Here is a 24,878-nt window from a genome sequence, read left to right as displayed (position 1 = left end):
CTTAAAATCACCCTTGGAATCCAGGAGGATCTATCATCTCAACCACTCTGTCCACCTAAAAGAAAGTTATTGACTTCTCAGCTATGAAAGGACAGTAGTGTTAAATGTCAGTTTCTTGTAGCCAATGCTGAAGATGTTCCAGAAAATTATGAAAATCTGAAAATAATCCTGAACCTAATTAAACCAAACAATGTGAAACACTTTGTTTCATGTGGCATGAAAGTAGCTAACATTCTGTGTGGATTGCAGTCACATGCTAGTACCCATCCATGCACATGGTATGATATAGACTCCAAGAATTTGCTCTTCACATCAAATGTCAGCCTTTTCATGGAGGTTAATTTGCTGGGAAGGAGTGTCACAAACTTTTGAAAAACATTGATGTATTGCAACAGCTTGCTGAGAAAAATTTCGCTTTTGAAACATTTCCCATCATTGACACGTTCAGGAAGTTTGATTCTGTTGTGACAGCTTGCTTTGGCAATGCACTGGATGAAAGCTATATTGATAAAATCAACAGCTTTAAAAGCTACTATCTTCAACTTACAATGGTCAGTGTCACTCTAAAGGTTCATTCAGTTTTTATCACATTCAAGACTTTGTTGCTCAGAAAAAAGAGTCTATGGGGCGTTACAGCGAACAAGCAACTGAGTCAATTCATCTCAGCTTTAGTGTTCATTAGACTAGATTTAAAAGGTCCTCTCATCACCCAAAATATGGAATGAAATTGGAAGCATCAATGGTCGAATTTAACAGCAAACATTTGTAGAATGTAAAAAGAAATAATGTGATTTTTATTTTTTTGGAAAAATAAATGTGAATTAAAGTTGTTTAGTGTTTATCATTTTAACTTAATTGTGATAAAAAAGACTCAATATTATGAATATTATGCTTTTGTTATATTCAAACAAAATTTCTACAACTACCACTTAGTACACTAATGTTTTTTTTAAACTAAGGATTTTCCTAAATCCATACACATAATAACGGAATGTTTCAGCACGCAAATATGCTACATACAAAAACATTTGGATGGTATTTCCAGTTTAGAATGAGTCAAAATTATTTTTTTCAATAATTATGTCAACCGGCATTTCTTCATAAAATGTTAAAAATTCAAAATCAATTTTCTTTCTCGGACGAAATAGTTTGATTTCAATTTTTGTATTTTTTGAAATGGGAACATGTGTACTTTAATCCCCCGAAAGGTAAACCTGGCATTGAATCCACTGTTCTCTTGATCTGCTGTAAGCAAATGATTCAAAACAATAGATGTATTGATACTCTTCATCTTTAGATGAATTTAACACTGTAGAAGTTTTTTTTTTGGCAAGATTTGATTTTATCAATTCTTTTTTACTTCCAATGATTTACGATTCTTCTTATTATTTTTTTATTAGTTTTTTTTTTTTTACTATTAGCAAGTTATGCTTTGACAGGTGAGTCAGTAAGAATCATAGTTGAACGTTTTTTCCAACCTCTTTTTGATGCTAACTTTGGACCTGCTTTAGGCAGAGGCCTAATACTCTCAGGTGGTATGATTAAATTTTTAAAAACTAATGAGGTGTTTGGGTGCTGATTTGAGGTTTTGTTTGATACAACTGGATTTTCTATTGTTATGTCTACCCGATTATCTGGTATCGAAATAGATTCATTAAACCTTTTATTTGTTGGTTTATTTAACAAGATGGCTCCTACTTGTTTTAATCCTTTTTTGGCAATAACCCTTTTAGTTCTTTGTACAGTAGTTACAGCTGTTTCATCCATGTTCCAAATGTCTTCTGGTGAGAACAAGTAGCTTTGCAACAAAGTACTGCAAATTGCTAAAAAATGATGCAACATTCTGCATATTGAAACTTGTTGCTCGACTTAAACTAGTAGCTCCAGATTGCCTAATGGAAATATTTGAATGGCGCTTTATAATGGAAATATTTGAATGGCGCTTTGTAATGGAAATATTTGAATGGCGCTTTGTAATGGAAATATTTGAATGGTGCTTTGTAATGGAAATATTTGAATGGTGCTTTGTAATGGAAATATTTGAATGGCGCTTTGTAATGGAAACATTTGAATGGCGCTCTGTAATGGAAATATTTGAATGGCGCTTTGTAATGGAAATATTTGAATGGCGCTTTATAAATCCTGTAAACCAATCCTTACCAGCTTGTTCCTTTACAACCCAAGAATTGGGAACTTTTATATTAATTTTAATTGCAAGCTTTTTTACTTCAGTAGGAGTTAAACCAAAATAAATTTCGGCTGCTCGCAACAGGTAGTGATAAGTTCTTTTTCTACTTTGTCTGGCAACATCTGTCGATTTTTGTATCCTATAATATTATTGCAGGTGGAGTTTTAATTTTTGTCAACTAGATCTGTTGTAGAGCTTTGTGACGGGTTAGTAATGATAATTTTTTTACAATAACGTGTTATTGTAATTACGTTGTTCTGAAATTAATGCCATTGTTTTTTGCTGCTAATTTAATAGAAATGTTATTAATCTTTACATCTTTAACATCACGCATAATGACATCTTCAGAAGTAAAACCTCTATTAGTTTTTCTTTTAAAATTTTTTACCATTTTTTACTAAGCAAAGAAAAGAAATATATTTGCAAATAATGAATACACATAGTATTCATTATTTACAAATATATTTCTTTATATACATATATATATATACTTATATATATATATATATATATATATATATATATATATATATATATATATATATAAATATATACACACTTATATATATACACTTATATATATATACACTTATATATATATATATATATATATATATATATATATACATATATATATACTTATATATATATATATACTTATATATATATATATATATATATATATATATATATATATATATATATATATATATATATATATATATATATACACACACACATATAAATTACATACTCCTTCTCATCGCTAATTTTAATATTGTGAAACTGCTTTTAAGAAAGCAGGGGTGGATCCAGACCATCTAGTAAGAAAGGGCTTAAGATCTTTTTAATTCGGTGGATTCAGACCATCCATGAAGGAAGGAATGAGGTTGGGGACAATTTTTTGATTCGGTGGATCCTAACTCTTTAAAAGTAGGGAGGGGGCAGTATTCAGGTTTGAATCATAAAACTTTTTAAGTTAGTTTTTTTAGAATATTAGTCTTACACTATCTTAATTTATATAACCATGAAATTACGCCATATTGATATCCCAACAGTCCGATTTTTTTTTTTGCACCACAAAAATTTATTAAAATTTCGTTTATCATTTTAAAGTTGCAAAGTATATATCTTAACATAAAGTTACTAACAGTATTTATATTACAAGATTCAGCCTTGAATGAAACCGCGGCAACGGCTCCCATTCCAAAGAAAGTTGGTAGACCTAGTAAATGTTTGGGAAATATTTGAGACATTACTCAGATCAGGAAAAAAGCGTGTATTAGATTCTATACATATTGCTATAAACAAAAACATAACCGCTAAAAAAAAAGAAGACGTTTTGCTCGTTTAAATCATCGGATTGTTAGTTTTTTTCTTTGAAAACTATAAAGGAAGAAAGCTACCATTAAATAGAGCTGTACTGCAAAAATATCTTTTTGAGAGAGAAAACGATCCTAATAAAGAAACAAAACTCAATCAGCAATCCTCTAGTTATCGATATTATAAAAAACTTTTGGTTACCTATTTGTATTCCAACCAAGTCTAACATAAAGGATTGCGCTGATCAGATTGTTCGTTTGGTAAAAGAATATTAAACACTGAAAAAAAATTCTTGAAAGCACAAGAACAAAAAGTAAAACAAAAGTTATATCTTTTACATTGAATCTGTTTGATACATCACATACAGTGAAACTGGACAATCTGTTTGATACATCACATACAGTGAAACTGGACAATCTGTTTGATACATCACATACAGACACTTACACATTGCTGAAACATTCTGGTAATGACGAGTGGCTTATTGATTGGAAATTCCTAAAATGCCAACGAAAACTTTCTCAAGAGGGCTCAATGGCTGGTGTAGACAAAATATCTGGTCAAAAACAATGTTGTTCAGTAATGAGCCTAGTTAGTAAATGGCAATTAAAAGCATCTTTGTTGCACTTGTCTATAATACAACATCTGTCTATAATACAACATCTGCATCATCTGTCTATAATACAACATCTGTCTATAATACAACATCTGCATCATCTGTCTATAATACAACATCTGTCTATAATACAACATCTGCATCATCTGTCTATAATACAACATCTACAACATCTGTAATACAACATCTGAAAACAGTGTAGTGTATAATGGAGCTGCGATTTTAGTTGAGAAGCAAATTGGTCGTTCTCTACCCCAGTGAAAAAGCGCACATGGGATACGCGTGGATTTTTTCCATATGGAACCCATGTGGGGATTATTATTTTGTCCCATGTGGGTTTCATATGGTAAATCCCACATGAATTCCATATGGTAAATCCCATATGGGATACGCGTGGGTTTTTACCACATGTAACCCATATGGGGATTATTATTTTGTCCCATGTGGGTTTCATATGGTAAATCCCACATGGGTTTTATGTGGTAAATCCTACATGGGATATAGGTGGAAAATACTACATGTTATAGATCTTAAATGCCACATATATTTTAATCCAAATGGTATAAAAGTAGTCAATACTAGACAAATAAAAGTCTGAATGCTTCTATGATAATTTTTAAAGTTCTTTTAATTTAAAAATTACTTAAATAGTAATTTAAAATTAATCATCGAAGCGTTCAGAGAGGCTTAACTTAATCTGGTATTTGCTACTTTATCCCATTTGGTATTCAAAATGTGTAGCACTTTTGATCTTTTACATGTGATATTTTCCACCTATAACCTATGTGGGATTTACCTTAAACAATTATAACGAAATTTTATAAAATTAAAAAACGTGTTGCAAAATGAATTTATTTTAAAATAAATGCTAGTAATCAATACATCCAAAATGAATATTAAAAATATTATTTTTTCTTTTGCGATTTACACGCCGTTTTTTGTCGATTGAATTAATGAAATCGCTTCGGCTTGCATAATACCAAGGTTTTTAGTATCTTCTAACTTTCTTCAAACATTTTCTAAAAAAAAAAATAAAGAGAGACAGAGAGAGAAAGACAGAGAGAGAGAGACAGAGAGAGAGAGACAGAGAGAGAGAGAGAGAGAGAGAGAGAGAGAGAGAGAGAGAGAGAGAGAGAGAGACAGAGAGAAAGAGAGACAGAGAGAGAGAGAAAGAGAGCAATTTTAATAAGGAATCTTATTAGTCGAGCAATTTTAATTATTAGCCAGGTTGAAGTCATTAATGACTACAATATTTCACAAATAATTATTTCCTAATTTATTACTTACAATGACTAACGCATTATGGGTAATTGAACACATATTATGCGTAATGAGCTTGAACCCATGAGGAGAATCCTGAAAAAAAGTGACCAATTAGGATAAGTAGTTAAACAAAAAAACAAAAACAAAAATGTAAAAACCTACGTTTTCAATGATGTAGACGTTGGGTGCAATAGCCACTGGATGCAAAAGTATCTTTTTTTTTTCGTAACACACACGGCCTTCTATGATAACAGGCCTTGACATCGCACAAAATGCCGTAAAAACTGAAGGCCGATTAAACTTTCACTTTTACTTATATTGATATACTTTTATATTAGGTAGGGTGTAATGGCAGTCTATGTTTTCTAATAATAATCTCTAGTAAAGACGGAAATATAAAAAGAAAACCAAAAAATTGTTAAAAGATAATCATATTTTTCGTATTTCAAATTTCATTAAGAATATTTATGTAATAAATAGTATCAATAACAAGCAGAACCATAACAAAGTATATATCTATATATTAGAAAGATAACTGTATTTTTAATTTTTTTTGCTAAAAATGGTAACAATAAAAATCACCAACAAAAGTTGATTCAAGCAAAACAAAAGTTTTATCAATATATCTCAACAGGGTAAATAATTACAAATCCAAACATATTGAGAGACATATAGGCTAATGAGAAAATAAAAAACATAACAAGTAATTAGCATAATAAATTACAAAACTAATTTTCACATAAATTATGATAGCTTTAGTATTTTGAGAGTGGTAATTAGAGAGTAATTCTTTAGCAGAATATTAGAATATACTCTGCATTGTTTTTTTGTGATTTTAAATTTATATTTAGCAGCAATGAACTGAAACTGAGTAACACAAAATGTTTTGCATAAAGGGTCAGTAGCACCTTGAAAAAAAAAAAGCAAAATATTGACCATTAGACAAGAGTATCAGAAGGAATTTCAAGTCCGCCTCTGTTTAGGCTATACAGATAACTTCCATATTTATAATAATAATTGGTAGAATAATCATAAATTTTTATTTCGCTTTTTTGCACATAGCCAGCTATGTAAACTAAAGCCACTAATGTAGATTTATTAACTGACCTTTCAAGATCATGTATATTATCCAGAAGTTCTTTTTCATCAGTAGAAATATCTCTAAAACATATGTCACAAGTATGACCATCAATACCATCAAACAATCATATAAACTTCGTCGCATAGCAAAATACTCATATGCTCTACATATAATATCTGAAGTATATAAAACTTCACCAACATTACATTTTTGATTGTATGTGTAAACTTTTTTTATTAAGCTAGAAAACAATAACATAGTTATTATCACTTAACAAAGATTGAATATCGTCAAATATAAGTTCATCCTCTTTTAGAAAATCATTTAACTCATTTGGTAAAATGCTTCGAAAACTGCTTGAAGTTACAGTTTACTTGCTGGTGTGGCTAAACAACTAGGCGGAATATTTTTAAAAACAGATGGTCGGTTAAAAGGTCGTTTCTTCCCATATTTGCTTTCAAAAGGTGCATCATTTGACCAATGAAGTTGACATACTGCTGTATAGTCTGTAACAATAAAACCAGTTCTTGGGATAGCTTCACTACATCTTTTTCTCTCCTCTAGATTCTTCGGGAATTTATAAATTGATATTTTTGTTGTAGTTGAGTATTGATATTTTTGTTGTAGTTGTAATTGATATTGTAGTTGTAGTTGTATAAATTAATATTTTTGTTGTAGTTGAGATAGTTTGACTTGCAAAGAGATACACAGCATTTTAAAGGCATTTTAATTATTAAAAAAACTTACCGTTAGTTTGACAATATTATTACCTTACAATGTAACGCCTTGAACCTTACAACGTTATCGTCTTGAAGTTGCGCTATCTAATTTATAAACCAATCAAATTTTTAAGATTTATTAAAAAAGCGTGAACACAAACTTTCGTCTAATGTTAAAAGATGAAAACACAGTATTAGTGAAATGAAAACACAGTATTAGGAATTGGCCTTTAGTTTAACAACTTTGTTGCGCAATGTCAAGGCCTGTTATTATAGAAGGTCGTTGTCACACATAATATAATATTCTGAAACTAATAAACTAATAAACTAATAAACATCTAAATTTCTATAAGTAAATTTATTCTTTGATCATTGCCTTCATATCCTATCTTATTTTCATATCATAATCTATTATGGTATTATTTATATAACATATCACAACAATATTATTAAATTTGTGATGTTCAAATACCATATGAACATTCTCTAACATGTTCATATGATATTTGAATATAGTTCTTGAGTATATTATCTGCAAACAATTGACTGATGCAAGTTCAAATATTGTCAAAAACCAAGCATGCATGCATGCATGGGACACTGCAGTGTCCCACAAAGAAATGCTGGTTTGAAAGTCAAATTTTCTTTATTAAAAAAAAAAAATTAAAATAGGGGGGAGATAGGGAAGTTTCTGTAACTTTTTTTAAGCTCCAAAAATTTTAACTTTATATATAATAAGGTTCATAAAACTTAAGGGACTTACGAAGTACATTGAGGAACAAAAACAGGATATTTACAGAAACTTTTCAATTTTTAATCTGGAGTACCACAGTGTAATTGGGAATAAAGTCGCTGGGTCCAGTATTCAAAGTAATATGATTTAAAGTAATATATAAATCAAATAAAATGCTTTAAAATGCATGCAGTTATACATATAACTCCTGATAGTTAACTATATGTATAACTAGTTATACATAAAATTTATTATATAAACTTATTTTTTAAGGTTATGCTTGAACAAATTAGTACTAATTAATTCAAATTCAAGATTTAGTTCAAGTTCAAGTTCTTATTTGTTCATTGTTTTTTCACTATTTTATATTTATTTGTTCAAATTTGTTAACTAGTACTAATTCTTACTACAGTAAGAATATTTATCATTGTTGAACGTGATTTTATTAGTAACTTAATTTTACTTTCAACATATTTTGACAACACCTTTTACATTTTAAATGATGACAGCTTTTCTATTGATGTTAAATTTATTACGTTTCAATAACTCAGATTGAATTTTAACTGAATTATTGTAAGCTTTGTAAGGGTTTGTTGTATATGAAATGGTGTAAAAATAATATATATATATATATATATATATATATATATATATATATATATATATATATATATATATATTATTTAGGCTATGGGATTATCCATAAATGATGCCAGTAGATAGAGGGGCAGTGTGAGTTTAACAATAATTGACAATGGGGAGGGAATGTTGAGACCAAAATAATGTCAATTAAAAAATTCAATTAAAAAAAAAAGTAAAATATTTTATTTCAAAAAAAAGTAAAACAATTTATGCTAGCTATGAGCAGGTTTTAGAGGTATTTACACCAACAATGTGGTCTAAAAACTTCTTGCTTTTGTTGCTTAAAACTGTAGAAGATTTTAGAAATTACAATTTAAATTCAGAAATTAGCTTGCTTATCTGAAAGAACAATTTATGTTTGTTTTTTTTACTTATCATACTGTTGAGAATAAATGTATAATTGAACCAGAAAAAAATTGATGGTATATGCATTTTTTATATTATATTAACAATTCAGATATACCATCATAATATGATAACAAAAACTGACATCATTTTCAATGGGAGATGGCAAAAAATTGACTGAGTTTGATAAAGGGTGAAGGTGTTCAATAAACAGGTCATCATCTGACATCATTATGCATAGATGACCCTATGATTTAGGTAAAATAAGTAATCAATTTCCCATATTTCTCTTTAGAAAGTGTAAGAAAAAAGCATTGTTATGCTGAAAACCTACCTATTGAGCAAGCTGTGACCACCTATTTTATAAATTTGAGAGACAGAAGTGGAAGTGCAAATCGCAAAAGAACTAATAACAATGCTCTAAATTGATTTTAACTTTGTAGACTAACATTAATATAGTATTTAGAAATAATGAATGAAGTTTACATGATTTTTATAATTTGTATTTATTTCCATTAGCTATCAGTTAAGTGAATTGGAAAAAATTTTTGTTAAGTGATTTTCTACTAATATATATATATATATATATATATATATATATATATATTATATATATATATATATATATATATATATATATATATATGTATATATATGTATATATATGTATATATATGTATATATATGTATATATATGTATATATATATATATATATATATATATATATATATATATATATATATATAATTTTTACTTTATTTACAACACCATTTGATATACAACAACCCCCTACAAAGCTTACAATAATTCAGTTAAGATTCAATCTGAGTTATTGAAACGTAATAAATTTAACATCAATAGAAAAGTAAAGCTGTCATCATTTAAAATATAAAGGGTGTTGTCAAAATATGCTGAAAATAAAATTAAATTACTAATAAAATCACGTTCAACAATGATAAACATTCTTACTGTAGTAAAAAATAGTACTAACTGATAAATTTGAACAAATAAACATAAAATTAACAAAAACAATGAATAAATAAGAACTTTAACTTGAACTTTAACTAAATCTTGAATTTGAATTATTTGGTACTAATTTGTTAAAGCATAACCTTAAAAAATTAGTATTTATAACAAATTATATGTATAACTAGTTATACATATAGTTAACTATCAGGAGTTATATGTATAACTACATGCATTTTAAAGCATATTATTTTATTTAAACATTACTTTAGATCATATTACTTTGAAAATTGGACCAAGAGGCTTTATTCCCAATAACACTGTGGTACTCCAAATTAAAAATTGAAAAGTTTCTGTAAATATCCTGATTTTGTTCCTCGATGTAGTTCGTAAGTCCTTTAAGTCTTAAGGACCTTATATCTAAAGTTAAAAGTTTTGGAGCATAAAAAAAGTTACAGAAACCTATCTCCATCCTATTTTTTTCTTTTTTTAATAAAGAAAATTGGGAAGTCTTTGACTTTCAAACCTGCATTTCTTTGTGGGACACTGCGGTGTCCCATGCATGCAAGATTGGTTTTTGACAACATTTCAACTTGCATCGGTTTATTGTTTGCAAATAATCTACTCAAGATCTATATTCAAATAACTATTATATTATCCTAATAATACGTCTATTTGCACAAATCTTAATCTTATTTCTATAAAGAAAGATAAACATTATTCGTGGTACTTACATACTTGCTTGCCATTCTCTATATTATTATAAAATATTTTCACACAATGTAAACGTAACGCAATGCAATGTCGATTTAAAAATATTTTTTTAGTTTTTTTTTTAAAGTTTTTTTTTTAGTTTCCAGCTTTCAAATTAATTCCCATGCAAATGCAAATTTCCCATGTGTGTAAATACCATATGGTTCCCACATGTAACCCATGTGGGATTACCCACATGGGTTTAAGGTGACAAATTTCCATACGGATACCACATGGGAAAATCCGTCCCACGGAAATCCCATCAATCCCACACGGAACCCACGCGGAGTGAAAAATAAAACCGCGTCCCACCCATGTGGGACGCGGTTTTATTTTTCACTGGGACTCCAACTTGAAAGTAGACATCATATTCCAGAGCTCTTTATAAAAGCAACATCCAACGCTACTTGTGGTCCAAATAAATCACCAAGAGTTCTGCTGTTTGAAAAGTTCAAGGAAGAATTTCATAACCTTAACAAAAATATAAAAGAACTTATAGTGTAGAACTGGCCTCATGATCAAAATAGTTTTTTATTTCAACAAGCACTTGAGGTGACAGTGAAATGCTTGGAGAGAAAAACATTTTCTCGTGATGACTATCGAGAATTAGTGAAGCTTATTCTATTTTTTTTGGTGGACATACAAAAAGAGGTCTCCGCATACGGTATTCCGGTTCTGATTATCATGCAAGATGGATGTCAAAAGCTATTTATAATATAATTCAAAACTATTTAGTACTTTTGAATTTAGTGATGAAGAAGCAAAAAAAGTTGAGATGGCTGCCTACATTTGCCTTTTTTACGGAAAGTACTTACTTCAATCTGCTATTACTGCTGCATCTCCAGCTAATAATGTGCATTACTTTTATTTAATGAGGAAATTTAAACCAATTGACTTTGAAAGAGCAGTAGAAACCATCGAGTCTTTTAAACGACGCATGGGAGACTTATCTTAGGAGCTAGTCTTTTCCTGGTTCGGCGACTCTGTGAGTTATACAGAAAAGACTATGATGGGTCAAAAACTTATAAACTTACCAAGACCAGTATTCATTTATTTTTTTTATTTTCTATCTTATTTACTTAATTTACTTATTTTCTTACTAAAAAAGTATTCACTTCATATAAACCGAAGCTTCCGATTATTATTTTGCGCGACAAAGAAAAACCTTGGCTAATGGCTAAATTTTCCATCAGAGGATTGGAACATTGGAAGACTTGTATGCAAACTTTCTTGTGTCAACAATATTGCAGAAGTATCGAGCTTATAGGAGACATCGAAGAGAGAGAGAGAGAGAGAGAGAGAGAGAGAGAGAGAGAGAGAGAGAGAGAGAGAGAGAGAAAGAGAGAAAGAGAGAGAGAGAGTAACTTGCTCAAGTTGTGGAAAAACATCAAAAAAAGGAGCATATTAATCAAAGAAATCAATTAAAATAAGTTTTCAACAAATAGAAAAAATAAGATTTTAGTAACGTTATTAATTGTATGTTTATTAGTCCATCCCATTTCGACCGTCATGAACAAATTTTAATACGCGGATTGTCGTAAAATATTCCCAAGACATTGTTTTCTAAATAAAAATTTTTTATTTTTTATTTTGGATAACTATTTATACTCGCACCACTCTTTTAAAGTTTAACATTTTTTGAGTTTTTACGGACACTTTCAAACAATCGGCGCGAATAGAAATTTACAAATCATTAACTATATAATAACATCATTAGAAGTAATGGAAGGTTTTTTATCTATATCGATTGTGCGCATTTTTATTACGATTATTTTTGTTAAATGGCGGTATTTTAAAAATGATCAAATTTGATATAACATTAAAAAAACGTGGTTTATTAAACACGATAGCGTTGAGGCCCAATACATTGCAATTAGATATTTGTTTGATGCTTTTTATCTCATACAGTTCACCCACTTCAAACCCTGACTATTTGTACAAGATTTGTACACTATTTGTAAAGGGGTTTGTACAAGATTAGCTAAGTTTCCTGGCCGACCATTATTCTTGATAACCTCCTGCCATCATATCGGAGAGCTTCATATAGCCGTAGCCCTAAATAAAACTGTTAAGCTGAAGAATAAAGTATTTATATCATAAAACCATAAAAAGTTAAAAAATAGTAAAGTAAAGGTAAAACTGCTTCACTTTAAAATACCTGTTTGCAAAAACAAAACGTATAAGTTTCTAATTTTAAAATGATTTACATTTAGACTTTTGAGAAGTGCAGAGATTATAGTGAACTTGCGGGAAAAAATCAGACCATTAGTTTTTATTTTGAGTTATAAAATTCTGAAAGAGATCAATAGAATGGCTGACTACATTTCTCTCTCCCGGGCATCGTGGTTTTTGACCTGCAACTTTTCTGATTTTGCAATTTTTAAAGTAAAACTTAATTTCATAAGTTTTGATATTTTAATCTTATTATTTAAGAATAATTTATGTTAAAAAGTAACAAATTGTTTAAAAACAATGGTTTGCAAAATGGTTTAAAATCAGATGTAAAATACAAAGAAAATAACTCAAAACCAATTTTTTTTCTAATGATAGATTTTTCTTAAAATCAGTAGAAATATAATAAAAATGAAATAGCACTTTGATTTTATCTTGTCAAAAATAAATGTAATAAGTATTTAGCAGTGTCATTTTAAACCTTACTTTATCTACATTGCATTATTTTTAATTTACATTTTTAAGATCAACAAAACTATTGGCAGATGTATAATGCACCCCTAAGGTTTTACCATGATTTGAATTTAACCTGCTGCAGAGGTTAAATTCAAATCATGGTAAAACCTTAGGGGTGTTTGGTGCTGGCGTTAGCGTCTTTTGACAATATAAAAATGGTAAAAAGTTCTGTATTCAAAAACAAAGGGAGGTCCGAAAAGATGTAAAAACAGATTGAACCAAAGCTGAAATCCTTATGAAAGCAGTTTTTATTAATAAAGACCAGCCACTAGGTCTTGAGCTGTATATTTCACCAGACTACTGGTTAATTATTAATAAGTCATAGTTTGAAAAAATGCCTACGGATTAGACTCTCTCAGACTTTTTAGATATAATGAATTCCAAAACATTTAAAATCTCATTTAAAATCAGAGCTTATTGCAAAATTGTAAATCTATTAAGCATAGTTTAAGAAATTTACTTCTCAAAACAAGAAATATATTGCTCGTTTTTTAAAAAAAAAGTTTTAAGAAAAATATTACGTAACAAAAAATTCAATTTTGCTGTGCTTACAGTAAAATTTATTCAAGATAATGTAGAGCGTGTGAAGAAGCTACTTCAAATAAAGAGTTTTAGTAAAAAACCATTAAAAAAGAAGAATAGTGGATTCAAGGACCTAGCTACGGCGACTGCTTTCTCACTTTCTCGTTATTGAACGGCTCTTAAAAACTGAGTTTTAATCTGATACCTAACTGTAAACTCTGAACCTTAAAAGTACATTAAAAAAATTTTTTCTTTCATATTTTCTAAAGATACTTGTCTTAAGCTGAAAATTTATATTTATATAAATAGTTATTGCTCATTAGCAGCGTTTAAACGCTGAATTTTGAAGCGAATTTTCTTCAGAAACAAGAGATCTGTGGCAGTGATGGATCCAGTATTTTTTGGTGTTTGAGATAGCTAACGTGAAGTAAAATCCAAACATATATATTTATACTTATGTTAAATAATGATGCTTTTTAAAAAGGTGCAATAATTGAAGGCCGGAAAAAAAACCCTAAATTTTTTCCCTCCTGCCCTAAACGTGAGAGCAACAAGTTGATGAAATAATTTTTTTGGTATTCTTAACTAAATTTATATTCATCAATAAATTTTAAGTAAAAAATTCAAACCCCCTCAAATTGAGAAGGATTTGAATATTATATTGTCATAATTTATGAATTTTGAGAGACAATACTATGAAAATTTAAATTTATCGTTAAATATAAACTTAGTTAAAAAAAGCAAAAAACAAAAGTCATAGCACACTTTCACACGATGCTCTGCTGCCTCATTCATCGCCTGAAGTTTGTCGACAATTTCATGTTTTGATAGTCTTCTCTATTAATCTAATCATGTGCTGGATATGGAGGAATTTGTAGTGCATGCTGAAAGAAATGCTAAAAATATGAATGAATCCGGCCAAATTGGGTCAACTAGAAAAGTACCATATTCTATTGTAGGATGTAGATAGGACTTGCCATATCCCACCAAAGTTGAGTCCAACTCTCATTGCGACAGAAGTTTTTTCAAAGATAAGAATGGGTTTCCTCATTTTATCTCTTACTGCTATCATAGATGTTCTTACTGCTATCATAGATGATATATGATATGATAGTTCATGATATGATAGATATATGATATGATAGATATATGAGATGATATGATATAATAGTTCTTACTGCTATCATAGATGAGAACAGAGCTTATGGAATTAACTCCTCAGATAAGTACCAAGTGTACCAACTAAATGCCTTGTGAGCATTTTCAACTAGAGTTGAAAATGCTCACAAGGCATTCAGATATAAAAAAATTTACGAAAAAATTTAGCCATCTCTTGCTGGCATCTTTTTCTATAGGCATCATTTAAGGGTAATTGCACTTTTTTATCTGATGAAAAATGTTTATCTGAGGAAAATATTTCTTGAACCTAAAAAAATGATATAGTAAATAAATTTTAATTGTTGTTAGTTAAAACTATAAATAGTAAGTTCACTACATTCCAATTGTAAAAAAACAACCTCACCTTTAGAAGATCAAAGTATTTGGACAAGCTGATATCACCATTTTCAAACCTTCCCAGCAATGACACAACAGTAATCCACGCACATGCCTGCAACAAGCAAACTAAAAAAAGAGCTTGAGCTCCTTTTGTAGAGACACACGTGCAGCAGTTCTCTTTACTGAAAATATATCATTAGAGTGTAGCTGTATGATATTCATTCAGATATTTTATGCTTAATTTATTAAGCTTACCTGTATTTGATGAAGTTGTATCGAAAACCAATCGAATAACATTTTCTTTACACTTTCATTCTCGGAGAAGTTTTTTAGTTGCCTTTGCTATATGGTTTCCAAGAGCTTTACCAATTTCTTTATTTAATTTTGGATGTGGGGGAGCGCGAAGGAGCTTTGTATCATCAGACATAACAATTGTATTTTCCAGACACAAGAATTGGCAATCGGTCATCCGTTCCTTTGGAATCAGGAGTGTCCATAAGTTTTCCACCCAAATCTGTGAGTATTTTTGGCAATGGCATCCAATTTTCTTTGATCTTCAAACTTTTCTTTGATATTCCTTGCATTTAGATATAGCTTGAAAGGGTCACTGCCGCGTGTTGCTACAAAGGAGTACACAGTGGCACTACCCAGCAAGTACACTTACGTTTAGCCAATGTATGTAAATACATTGTAAACGTCGGCTATTTTGCCCGATGCAAATACAACGTTGATTCAATATTAGTTTTATTATATTTATACTAATGAAGACTTAATAACGACATGATTAAAAATAGTTAGGAAAATTACATTGGTGCACTTAAGTAAAAACATCGTAAAAGTTGGTTATTTTTCCGATCAAAACCCAACGTTGATCTAATGTATAAGGATCAATGTTGATCCAATATACATTGGATTATATACAACTGGATTATATATATTGGATCAACGTTGCTTCATATACACTGAAAAAACGATGGATTATCTACAGTTGGATTATATACACAACGATCAATGTTGCGTTTGCATCGAGAAAAAGCAGATATACAATTATATGTTTGTATAGTTTATAAGAAGTATTTTTCATCTAAATATTTCAGTTGATTATGGAAACATATTTTGCTAATATATATTTCTCTTTCTTATATAACAAAATATCAAGCCACAAGAAAGCAAACATGAATAATGCAATCAGATGAATTTGTTATAAAGTTTAAACATGGTTATTATAATTTCAAACAAACGTTATCAGCAATGTCGATTCATCAAAATGGATGAAAGATACATGAATACTCACATACATACAATTATAAATATTTTATAAAAACATATAATATTAAAAGTGTATATATATATATATATATATATATATATATATATATATATATATATATATATATATATATATATATATATATATATATATATATATATATATATATATATATATATATATGTATATACTAAAATATAAAACAAATATATTTAATTACAATAAATAAATATAATGTTGTGCAAACGTAAAATGTAACGTTGAATCAACTTAAAATACAACGTTTTGCCAACGTAAAATACAAAGTTGTGCTAACGTAAAATACAATGTTGAATCAAGGTAAAATATTACGTTATGCCGAATTAAAATACAACGTTGGGCCAACGTTGTTATTTAGTAATTGGCGACGTCGCATTTGTAACCAAAATGATATAAAAATAACGTTGGCGGTCGATGTTGGGCCAACGCAACGCACAACATTGTTCTAACGTTTTATCAACGTATGTGTGCCAACTAGGTAAGTTGGGTTGAGATTTTGTTACGGATACTGCATGAAACATGGTCTGGGTTATTCAATACGTTATGAGAAAAAACGATATCTATGCCACATTTAACAATTCCTCTGTGTTTCCTATTCTGTGCTCTGGTGCTAACTTTTTAAACATTCTCTTCCTCGCAAGAGCTACTGCCTGGTTTAGGATTTATCATTTCAAAAATGCGTTTATATATATATATATATATATATATATATATATATATATATATATATATATATATATATATATATATATATATATATATATATATATATATATATATATATATATATATATATATATATATATATATATATATACAGTATTGGACATAACATTTGCAACCAACATCGAACAATGCTAAAATATGTTCCTAATTTTACATGTCTTAAAAACGAAACGAACTATACTACCACAGCAAACAGTTCAGGAGTCTGGAGTCATAGCATGCCATGACATGAGCAATTAGCTGTCAGGTGACAGCACACAGGCAGAATTTCGTTGACAAGTGCCATTTTGCAGCGGACAAAACAAGTGCAACTATTTTGGTTTGTTTTATTTTCTCAAGTCTGGTCCGTGTCAACGTCACGGAATTTTTTAATAATTAAAGGAAGTATCCAGAAGTTTCCAGAAGCATGCAGAAGCTTCGAGAAGTTTCCAGAAGAAGCATCTGGAAGCATCCAGTAGCATCCAGAAATATCCAGAAACATTCAGAAGCACCCAGACGCATCCAGAAGCTTCCGGAAGCATCAAAAAGAAGCATCTAGAATCTTCCAGAACAGGTTCACACAGGTTCATTTACTATATAAGAGACATGTAAATCGACATGTAATTCAGTCAGTATATGAAAGTCAATCAGTCAGTATTATCAAGACAGTTTATCGAAGTGAGTTTTATCAAGTGTTTTAACGAAGAACATCAATACAAGAAGTGAAATACAACAAGTGTTTCATTACATCAATACAGTCCACATCCAACCAAGACGTTGTGTTCCACAGAGCATTATTGTATCATCGCAAGGTAAATGTAACACGGTAAGCCTTGATAAGCGTGATTATTTATTTATATTATTTTTATGACTTCAAGTGCAAAAATGGCTCTTGACAGTTTTAGATTGGAACTAAGAAAGAAAATTATTGGCGATTACGTAAGTGGAATGTCATAAAAAAGTATTTGTGATAAACATCGCGTGAAAAAATTGACCGTATCAAGACTATGTTCCAAATATCGTTCTACGGGAAAGTTGGCAGCAGATAACAAAGGTGGAAGACCGCGTTCCACCACTTCTAAAGAGGATTCTATGATCGTTAGATCCGTCAAGAAGGATCCCTGGATATCATCAGTCGAGATACAAAAGCAATTAGAGCTGCCTGTATCGGACTGAACAATCAGACGACGTGCTGGTGAAGCCGGATTGTTTTTTCGACGCCCTGCAAAGAAACCGCTGATTTCACTAAAAACCCAGAAGAAAAGACTCCTGTTTGCTACATCTCATATTGACTGGAATGTGCAGAAATAGCGAACTGTCCTGTTCAGTGATGAACTAAAGTTCAACATTATTGGGAGCGATGGCATTTGCCGTGTACGTTGACCGGCCGGAAAACGCCTCGATTTACGTTACTGCCATAAGACCGTGAAGCATGGTGGAGGCAATGTAATGGTCTGGGGGTGTTTTTCTGCTAAAAATAATGGACCGTTTCATGTATAAAAATATCCTGAAAGATGTTATGTTACCACATGCTGAATGGAATATGCCAATAAAATGGGTTTTTCAGCAAGACAACCATCCAAAACACACTGCAAAAGTAGTCAAGCAGCGGTTTCAAGACAACCACCTATCGGTGATGGATTGGCCGCCTCAATCTCCGGATCTCAACCCTATCGAGAACCTGTGGGAGATCGTCAACCGCAGAATTAATCGTGAAGGTGTTCGTAATAAGGATCAACTGTCGGAACAAATCCAAAAGGCCCGGGCAGCGATTCCACAAAGTTTCATTGATCACCTGATCGAATCTATGCCTCGAAGATGCAAGGCTGTAATCGACAACAAAGGATTCGCCACGAAATATTGATAGCGAAATACAGCTTGGTCAACATTTTGTCGAGTTGCACTTGTTTTGTCCAGAAGGAAATCAACTTTTTTTAATACTTTTGATTAATTTATTAGTTTTCGTGTACAAATAATGAACTTTGTGATGAATAAAACTTGAAGAACGTTGTCTCTAAACAGTTATATAGTTATTTCTCTAAATTGAAAAAATGCAGCACTTTTATATAAAGAAACTAAATTAGCATTATTTGGTTGCACTCGTTTTGTCCGATACTGTATGTATGTATATATATATATATATATATATATATATATATATATATATATATATATATATATATATATATATATATATATATATATATATATATATATATATATATATATATATATATATATATGCACAGTTTTTTGTTTTTTTTTAATAACTTTTATCCAATATGTTGGGATTGTGGGTGAAACTATTTTACTGCTATTATAAATCTTCTTTTTTTGCATATTTATTTTTTGCACTTCTTTAAACTTTAATAATTTATGTGTATATATATATATATATATATATATATATATATATATATATATATATATATTATATATATATACACACACACATTTTTTTTATTTCTGACAACACGCAAATGTTGGACTAAAGTCAAAAGTAATTAAAAGTGACGTAAGATGTGTCGGCGTAAGAATCACTTTTTTCCTTCCGCTCTTCCCAAAGACAACAAACTATAGATCTATATATATATATATATATATATATATATATATATATATATATATATATATATATATATATATATATATATATATATATATATATATATATATATATAATGAAATCTATTTATTGTTTTAAACGCTTTTCTATAAAACAAAGCTTATATTTTCATCAAAATTAAAAAAAGATCTTTATTGGATCGAAATATGAATTTTGTATTAACTTAATTTTTACATTAGTTACATTAACTTTCAGACATGAAGCAAACCTCAAACTTGAGTTTATACTTATGTAAAATGATAATATTTTGCAAATTGCAGTAATTCAAACCTGAAAATAACAAAAACCCCAAAACTTGCGCCTTCCTTCAAAAAATGAGGACAATAATGAGTTTAATACTATTACTACTTTAAACTAAATTTTTATTCAGTAATAAATTTTAAATTTCATCTAAAAATGTTTTACTGTTCAAAAGTCATGATGTAAAGTTTATAACCTTCTCATAAATTAAGAGGAATGGAAACTTTACACGATTTCAAATTTCGAACACTCAAATACTGCTAGATGAAGTTCAAAATCTAGCAATGTATATAAATTTAGTTTAGAATGGTAATAGATTTACATAGATTGATAGAGTTATAGACGAGTATGCGATCACAATGTGTTTTAGTTGTAAGTAATGTCTGTATTAAACTAGTTCTATGTTATAATGTTTATCGCAAACATATTGTTATTTTCAGTCGTTGTTTACAGAACATGTTTACAGTAACAGGCATAAAAAAATTAATCAAAGAATCATCATCATCAAATAAGTTGACGTCTTTTTTTAACCTAAAAACTTAAAGATGTTGCAGAAAGTGTTCAATTGTAATATTACAAATGAACACTTTCTGTAGCATCTTTTTCAGGTTAAAAAAAGACGTCAACCAACATATACGTTGGTGAATTATAATTGTACGTGTCATATGTAACGTAGATAAATGTGTTGAAAGTCATGCATTAATATATGGTTATTTGTTAATGACTGTACTAATGACTATTGTTGTTAAAAGTGTTATCATGGGAGTTTTAACTTTGTTCATATATAAGGCTTTGTGTAAAATATATAAACGCAAACGATGCAGCAAGCGATTCCGTTATACCGCCAGTATTCGATGACAATCTTCAGCGGTTCATCGGCGAACTACGAACATGCATAACTACAATTGATACACACGAATCCAAAAGGAAAATGATAACATTAACATGTTTGCCAATATAGATCTATTCAGCGCAGTAAGATCTATGCTGCCCGCATACACAGAATATAAATCAGTTACCTATGAAGACATCGAGGAGAACATTATAAAACTTTTTAAACCGTAGTTATCCTTAATACTACGCTTAATACTACAAAAAAGTACGTCCAGCAGAAGACTTCCGAGCTTTCTACGAATTTTTAAGTTGTCAAGCAGTAAATGCGGACGCTTGTCAAATGAAACTGCGTCGTTTGAGAAAAATTATAAATGCAAAATGACTATTCTATTTGATTCCCTGCTGAATAAAATTTTTAAGAGAAATTCAACTGGATTAGTCGAATTGATGTGGTTTTATTTTCGAAGATTGTAACGAAAAACTGAAAGAGTTGCGTTACCGAGTGAAAGAGACTTGGCTTTTGGGAAACTGGTACTAGTAAATGGAAAAGCTGAGCTTTACTGTGACTATAAGACTTGGTCTAGTTTTGTGTATTTGAGTAGTTATTAAAGATGCATTATGGTTTCTGCTGGCGAGTGATACACATCATATTAATATAAGTGATTCGATACTTTGAGGAGCTAAAACTTAGCTAGTGAATGGGATATAAAGAAATACAGTTATAGAAAGAGCACCGTGGAATGGATAATCACAGTTTTGAAGGTAGAATATCGCGGAAGAATTTCTCATTTGTTAGTACGAAATCGGTTGAATATAAGGAGGTTTAGGTTTATTAAAGCACCTTGGTTGAAAAGAAAGTATAAGTATATAGAGCGGCCGCAGCGCATTGTTAACTTGATGGGAATTTTTTTTGTTTTTGTTTTCTTTAATTTAAAAGTCATTACAGTCTTATCACAAAGATGTCGCAAAACTTGCTCAGAGGTTGGGATCCTTAGTTTCTGAGGCAAGTGCTCTACCACTGCGCCACGGCTGCTCTAACTGTACATTAAATTACGGGGACTTCTACACCGGAGTGTGACTCTTAACTACCATCTTTTAATTTATTTTCTTTTGATACAAAGCCAAATTAATAGCACCTATCTTTAATTATTAAAAAATAAAAAAATAGTGATTTAAAATGTTTTAGTTATCGTAATCAAACTCGACTCAAATTGTATCAGTTACAGTTTTAACCTGGAATACTTTAAATATAACATTCAGTATATCCTCCTTTGTTCTCTTTTTGGCTTTTTTATGCCCTCTGTTGTGCACCCATAATCATCCTACATAAACACTGTGTCAAAAATAGTTTTTATCTACCCATTTTTTACATCTTTTAATTGTGATGACATTTTATTCAGTAAAGATATAAGCATAATTTTAACAGAATTATACCAATTAAGCATTTCAATAAAACATTCAAGGAATATTGTACAAAAAGACTTTTTAAAGTAATGAATAACAAATAAATACAAAAATAAAAAATGCACGTTTTTGCACCAAAAAAAATCTACTTAACAAAAATCAACTAAAACTGTTATAGGAACTCAATTTCTTAGTGTTCTTGTGTGTTTTAATAACTTTTGTGTTCTAATAACTTGTGTGTTTTAATAACTTGTGTGTTCTAATAACTTATTACCTCCACCATGAACTTTTATTACCTCATGTAGTCTGTTTTTCATAGTACTAACTGATTTTTTGGTAATATCTGGAGCTCCATATTAAGCTCCACTCTTCCGTAAATATTAATTTTAGTTGTTCCTGATTTCTCACATCGTTCATCCTAATTCTTCTACTTAATTCATCCCAAAGATGTTTGATGAGATTTAAATCTAGAGATTGTGGGGGTATGTGAAGTTAGTTAGTTTTTTTTAATTTTCCTTGACATGTATGGGTCATTATGTTGCTGAAAAATTAATGACCCAGCACGTCCCATTTTTTGAGCACTTTCCAGATTATTTTAAAGAATGTTTAAATAGACATTGATCTATAGTTCCATCAAGGAGTACGAAGTTTTCTTAAGGTTATTCTTACAGTTTCAGGATTCACTTCTAAATTGTAATCATTTTGTAGCATTCCAGCATGTTTTAAAGTACTTGTTTTAGGATTTTGATTTATTGAAGATAGCTTGATGATGCAATGATTCGATTTTTCTCAGCTATTCTGTGCAAAGTTTATCAGCTATTTTTATAGTAGATATTTCTTGATAATAAATTGCACAGTTACATGTGATTTCTTTTATATCTTGTTGTGATTTTCCCTCCTTCAACAGCCTAACAATACATGATCAAATTTCCACTGTAACTCTCATTTTTAATCATTAGTCTAACAAAAATAAAAAATATAAATAAAAAACAAAATTTATGCACAAATCTAGCTTAATCTAATTTATATAGAAAAACGTTGCTTAATAACAATTAATTAAAATATGTGAAAAGATTTATTAACACATGGTTTATTAACATATGTGCATGGAGGGTAAAAACTTTTTTGGCGCAAAAACATGCTTTTTTTATTTCAAAAATCTGTATTTTATTTGTTATTCATTATTAAAAAAAATTATTTTGTACAATATTTCTTGAATGTTTAATTGATAAAATTCAGTTGAAATTATGCTTATATCTTTGCTGAATAAAAAGTTATCACATTAAAAAAATGTACAAAATGGGCGAATGAAAATTTTTTTGACACATTCTACATGAAATAATGACTTTCTACATAAAAAATTCTCCTTATTTTAAACTAAAAGTTTATTTATGAATATATTATATGAATAGTTATATTTTAACAGTAAAAAAATAAAAATTTGGTTTTACACCTTTGGTAATTCCTATAAACTAATTGAAGACTTTGTGATGCTTAGTTGATACTTGGATCAAAATATATTGTGTAAAAAATTTTGTCAGATCTTTGAAAAAGAATAGATTTTTAGCTTCAAATGGAGCCTTTAAAAAGACATTCAAATTGCACAAAATCTAATTGCACAAAGTTATTAGGTACTATCTTAAGATTTCAATTGTATAATGATAATCAATTGTATAAGTATATATGACTAATATAATGTATAATTAACAACATACTATACTTACCTTGATTGTTCATGATTACACTTTTTGTGTTTAATTGCTTACAAGAAATGCTCCTTCATGACATCTGTAACTAATTGCATTTTTAGTGTTTATGGACAAACCTTTTAGCAGCTTACATTCTGTGTTGCACAGAACGTGAGCAGAAATAAATGTCATGACTTGCTTAATCATTTATCAGTAGACCATCTAACCTCTTTTAATTTTTGATACTCTTTTGCATGAGATTTATCAGAATATTAGAGCCAAGTTTGGACATTTGTTAGTAATTAATAAAAAAAAAACTGCATAGGGAAAGCAAATTTCAAACATAGAAATGAAATATTTTTTTAGGTTGGACACACTGAAGATGTCAATGTAGGAGATGGAAAAGTTGTAAAAGTTATTACTAGAGCTTTACGACCTCTACTTTTTGGTAACAATTTTTATAAATTTATTTTAAAGCAAGAGACTAACAAATAGTTTTTAGACAATTTGTTGCAGTTCTGAAAGTTCAGCAATATTGATAACTTATAATGATAGTTGTAATACAAATTCTTTATAATAATTGAAAAATTGAATTGACATATTTGTAATAGGCATTTTTTTAAAAACTTTCATTGACTTGTCTGGATTTTCAATATTTATTATTTTTTAGTTTTAATAATGTAAAAAACAAAATATTAAGTTAAAATAATATAAAAAAATAAAAAGTTTACTAAA

General features: G+C 29.3%; 1 protein-coding gene and 1 long non-coding RNA gene across 3 annotated transcripts in view; one reads left to right on the top strand and one right to left on the bottom strand.

The window, feature by feature from the left end:
* LOC136072067 (transmembrane prolyl 4-hydroxylase-like) overlaps nt 1-24,878 on the top strand; it is a 79,638-nt gene that overhangs the window by 4,115 nt on the left and 50,645 nt on the right. For both annotated transcript variants that reach the window (XM_065820187.1, XM_065820186.1), the window contains exon 2: nt 24,510-24,591. In XM_065820187.1, the coding sequence (XP_065676259.1) occupies nt 24,510-24,591 (82 nt within the window). The remainder of the gene's footprint in view (nt 1-24,509; nt 24,592-24,878) is intronic.
* LOC136091596 (uncharacterized) lies at nt 4,970-8,081 on the bottom strand. The gene is made up of 3 exons (XR_010644105.1): nt 5,553-8,081; nt 5,415-5,483; nt 4,970-5,146 (listed from the first exon to the last, which is right to left on the bottom strand). It is a non-coding gene; the product is annotated as an uncharacterized LOC136091596 (long non-coding RNA).

The sequence above is a fragment of the Hydra vulgaris genome, chromosome 15, assembly GCF_038396675.1.
Source record: "Hydra vulgaris chromosome 15, alternate assembly HydraT2T_AEP".
NCBI lineage: Eukaryota > Metazoa > Cnidaria > Hydrozoa > Anthoathecata > Hydridae > Hydra > Hydra vulgaris.
This window is presented reverse-complemented; position numbering and strand designations above follow the sequence as displayed.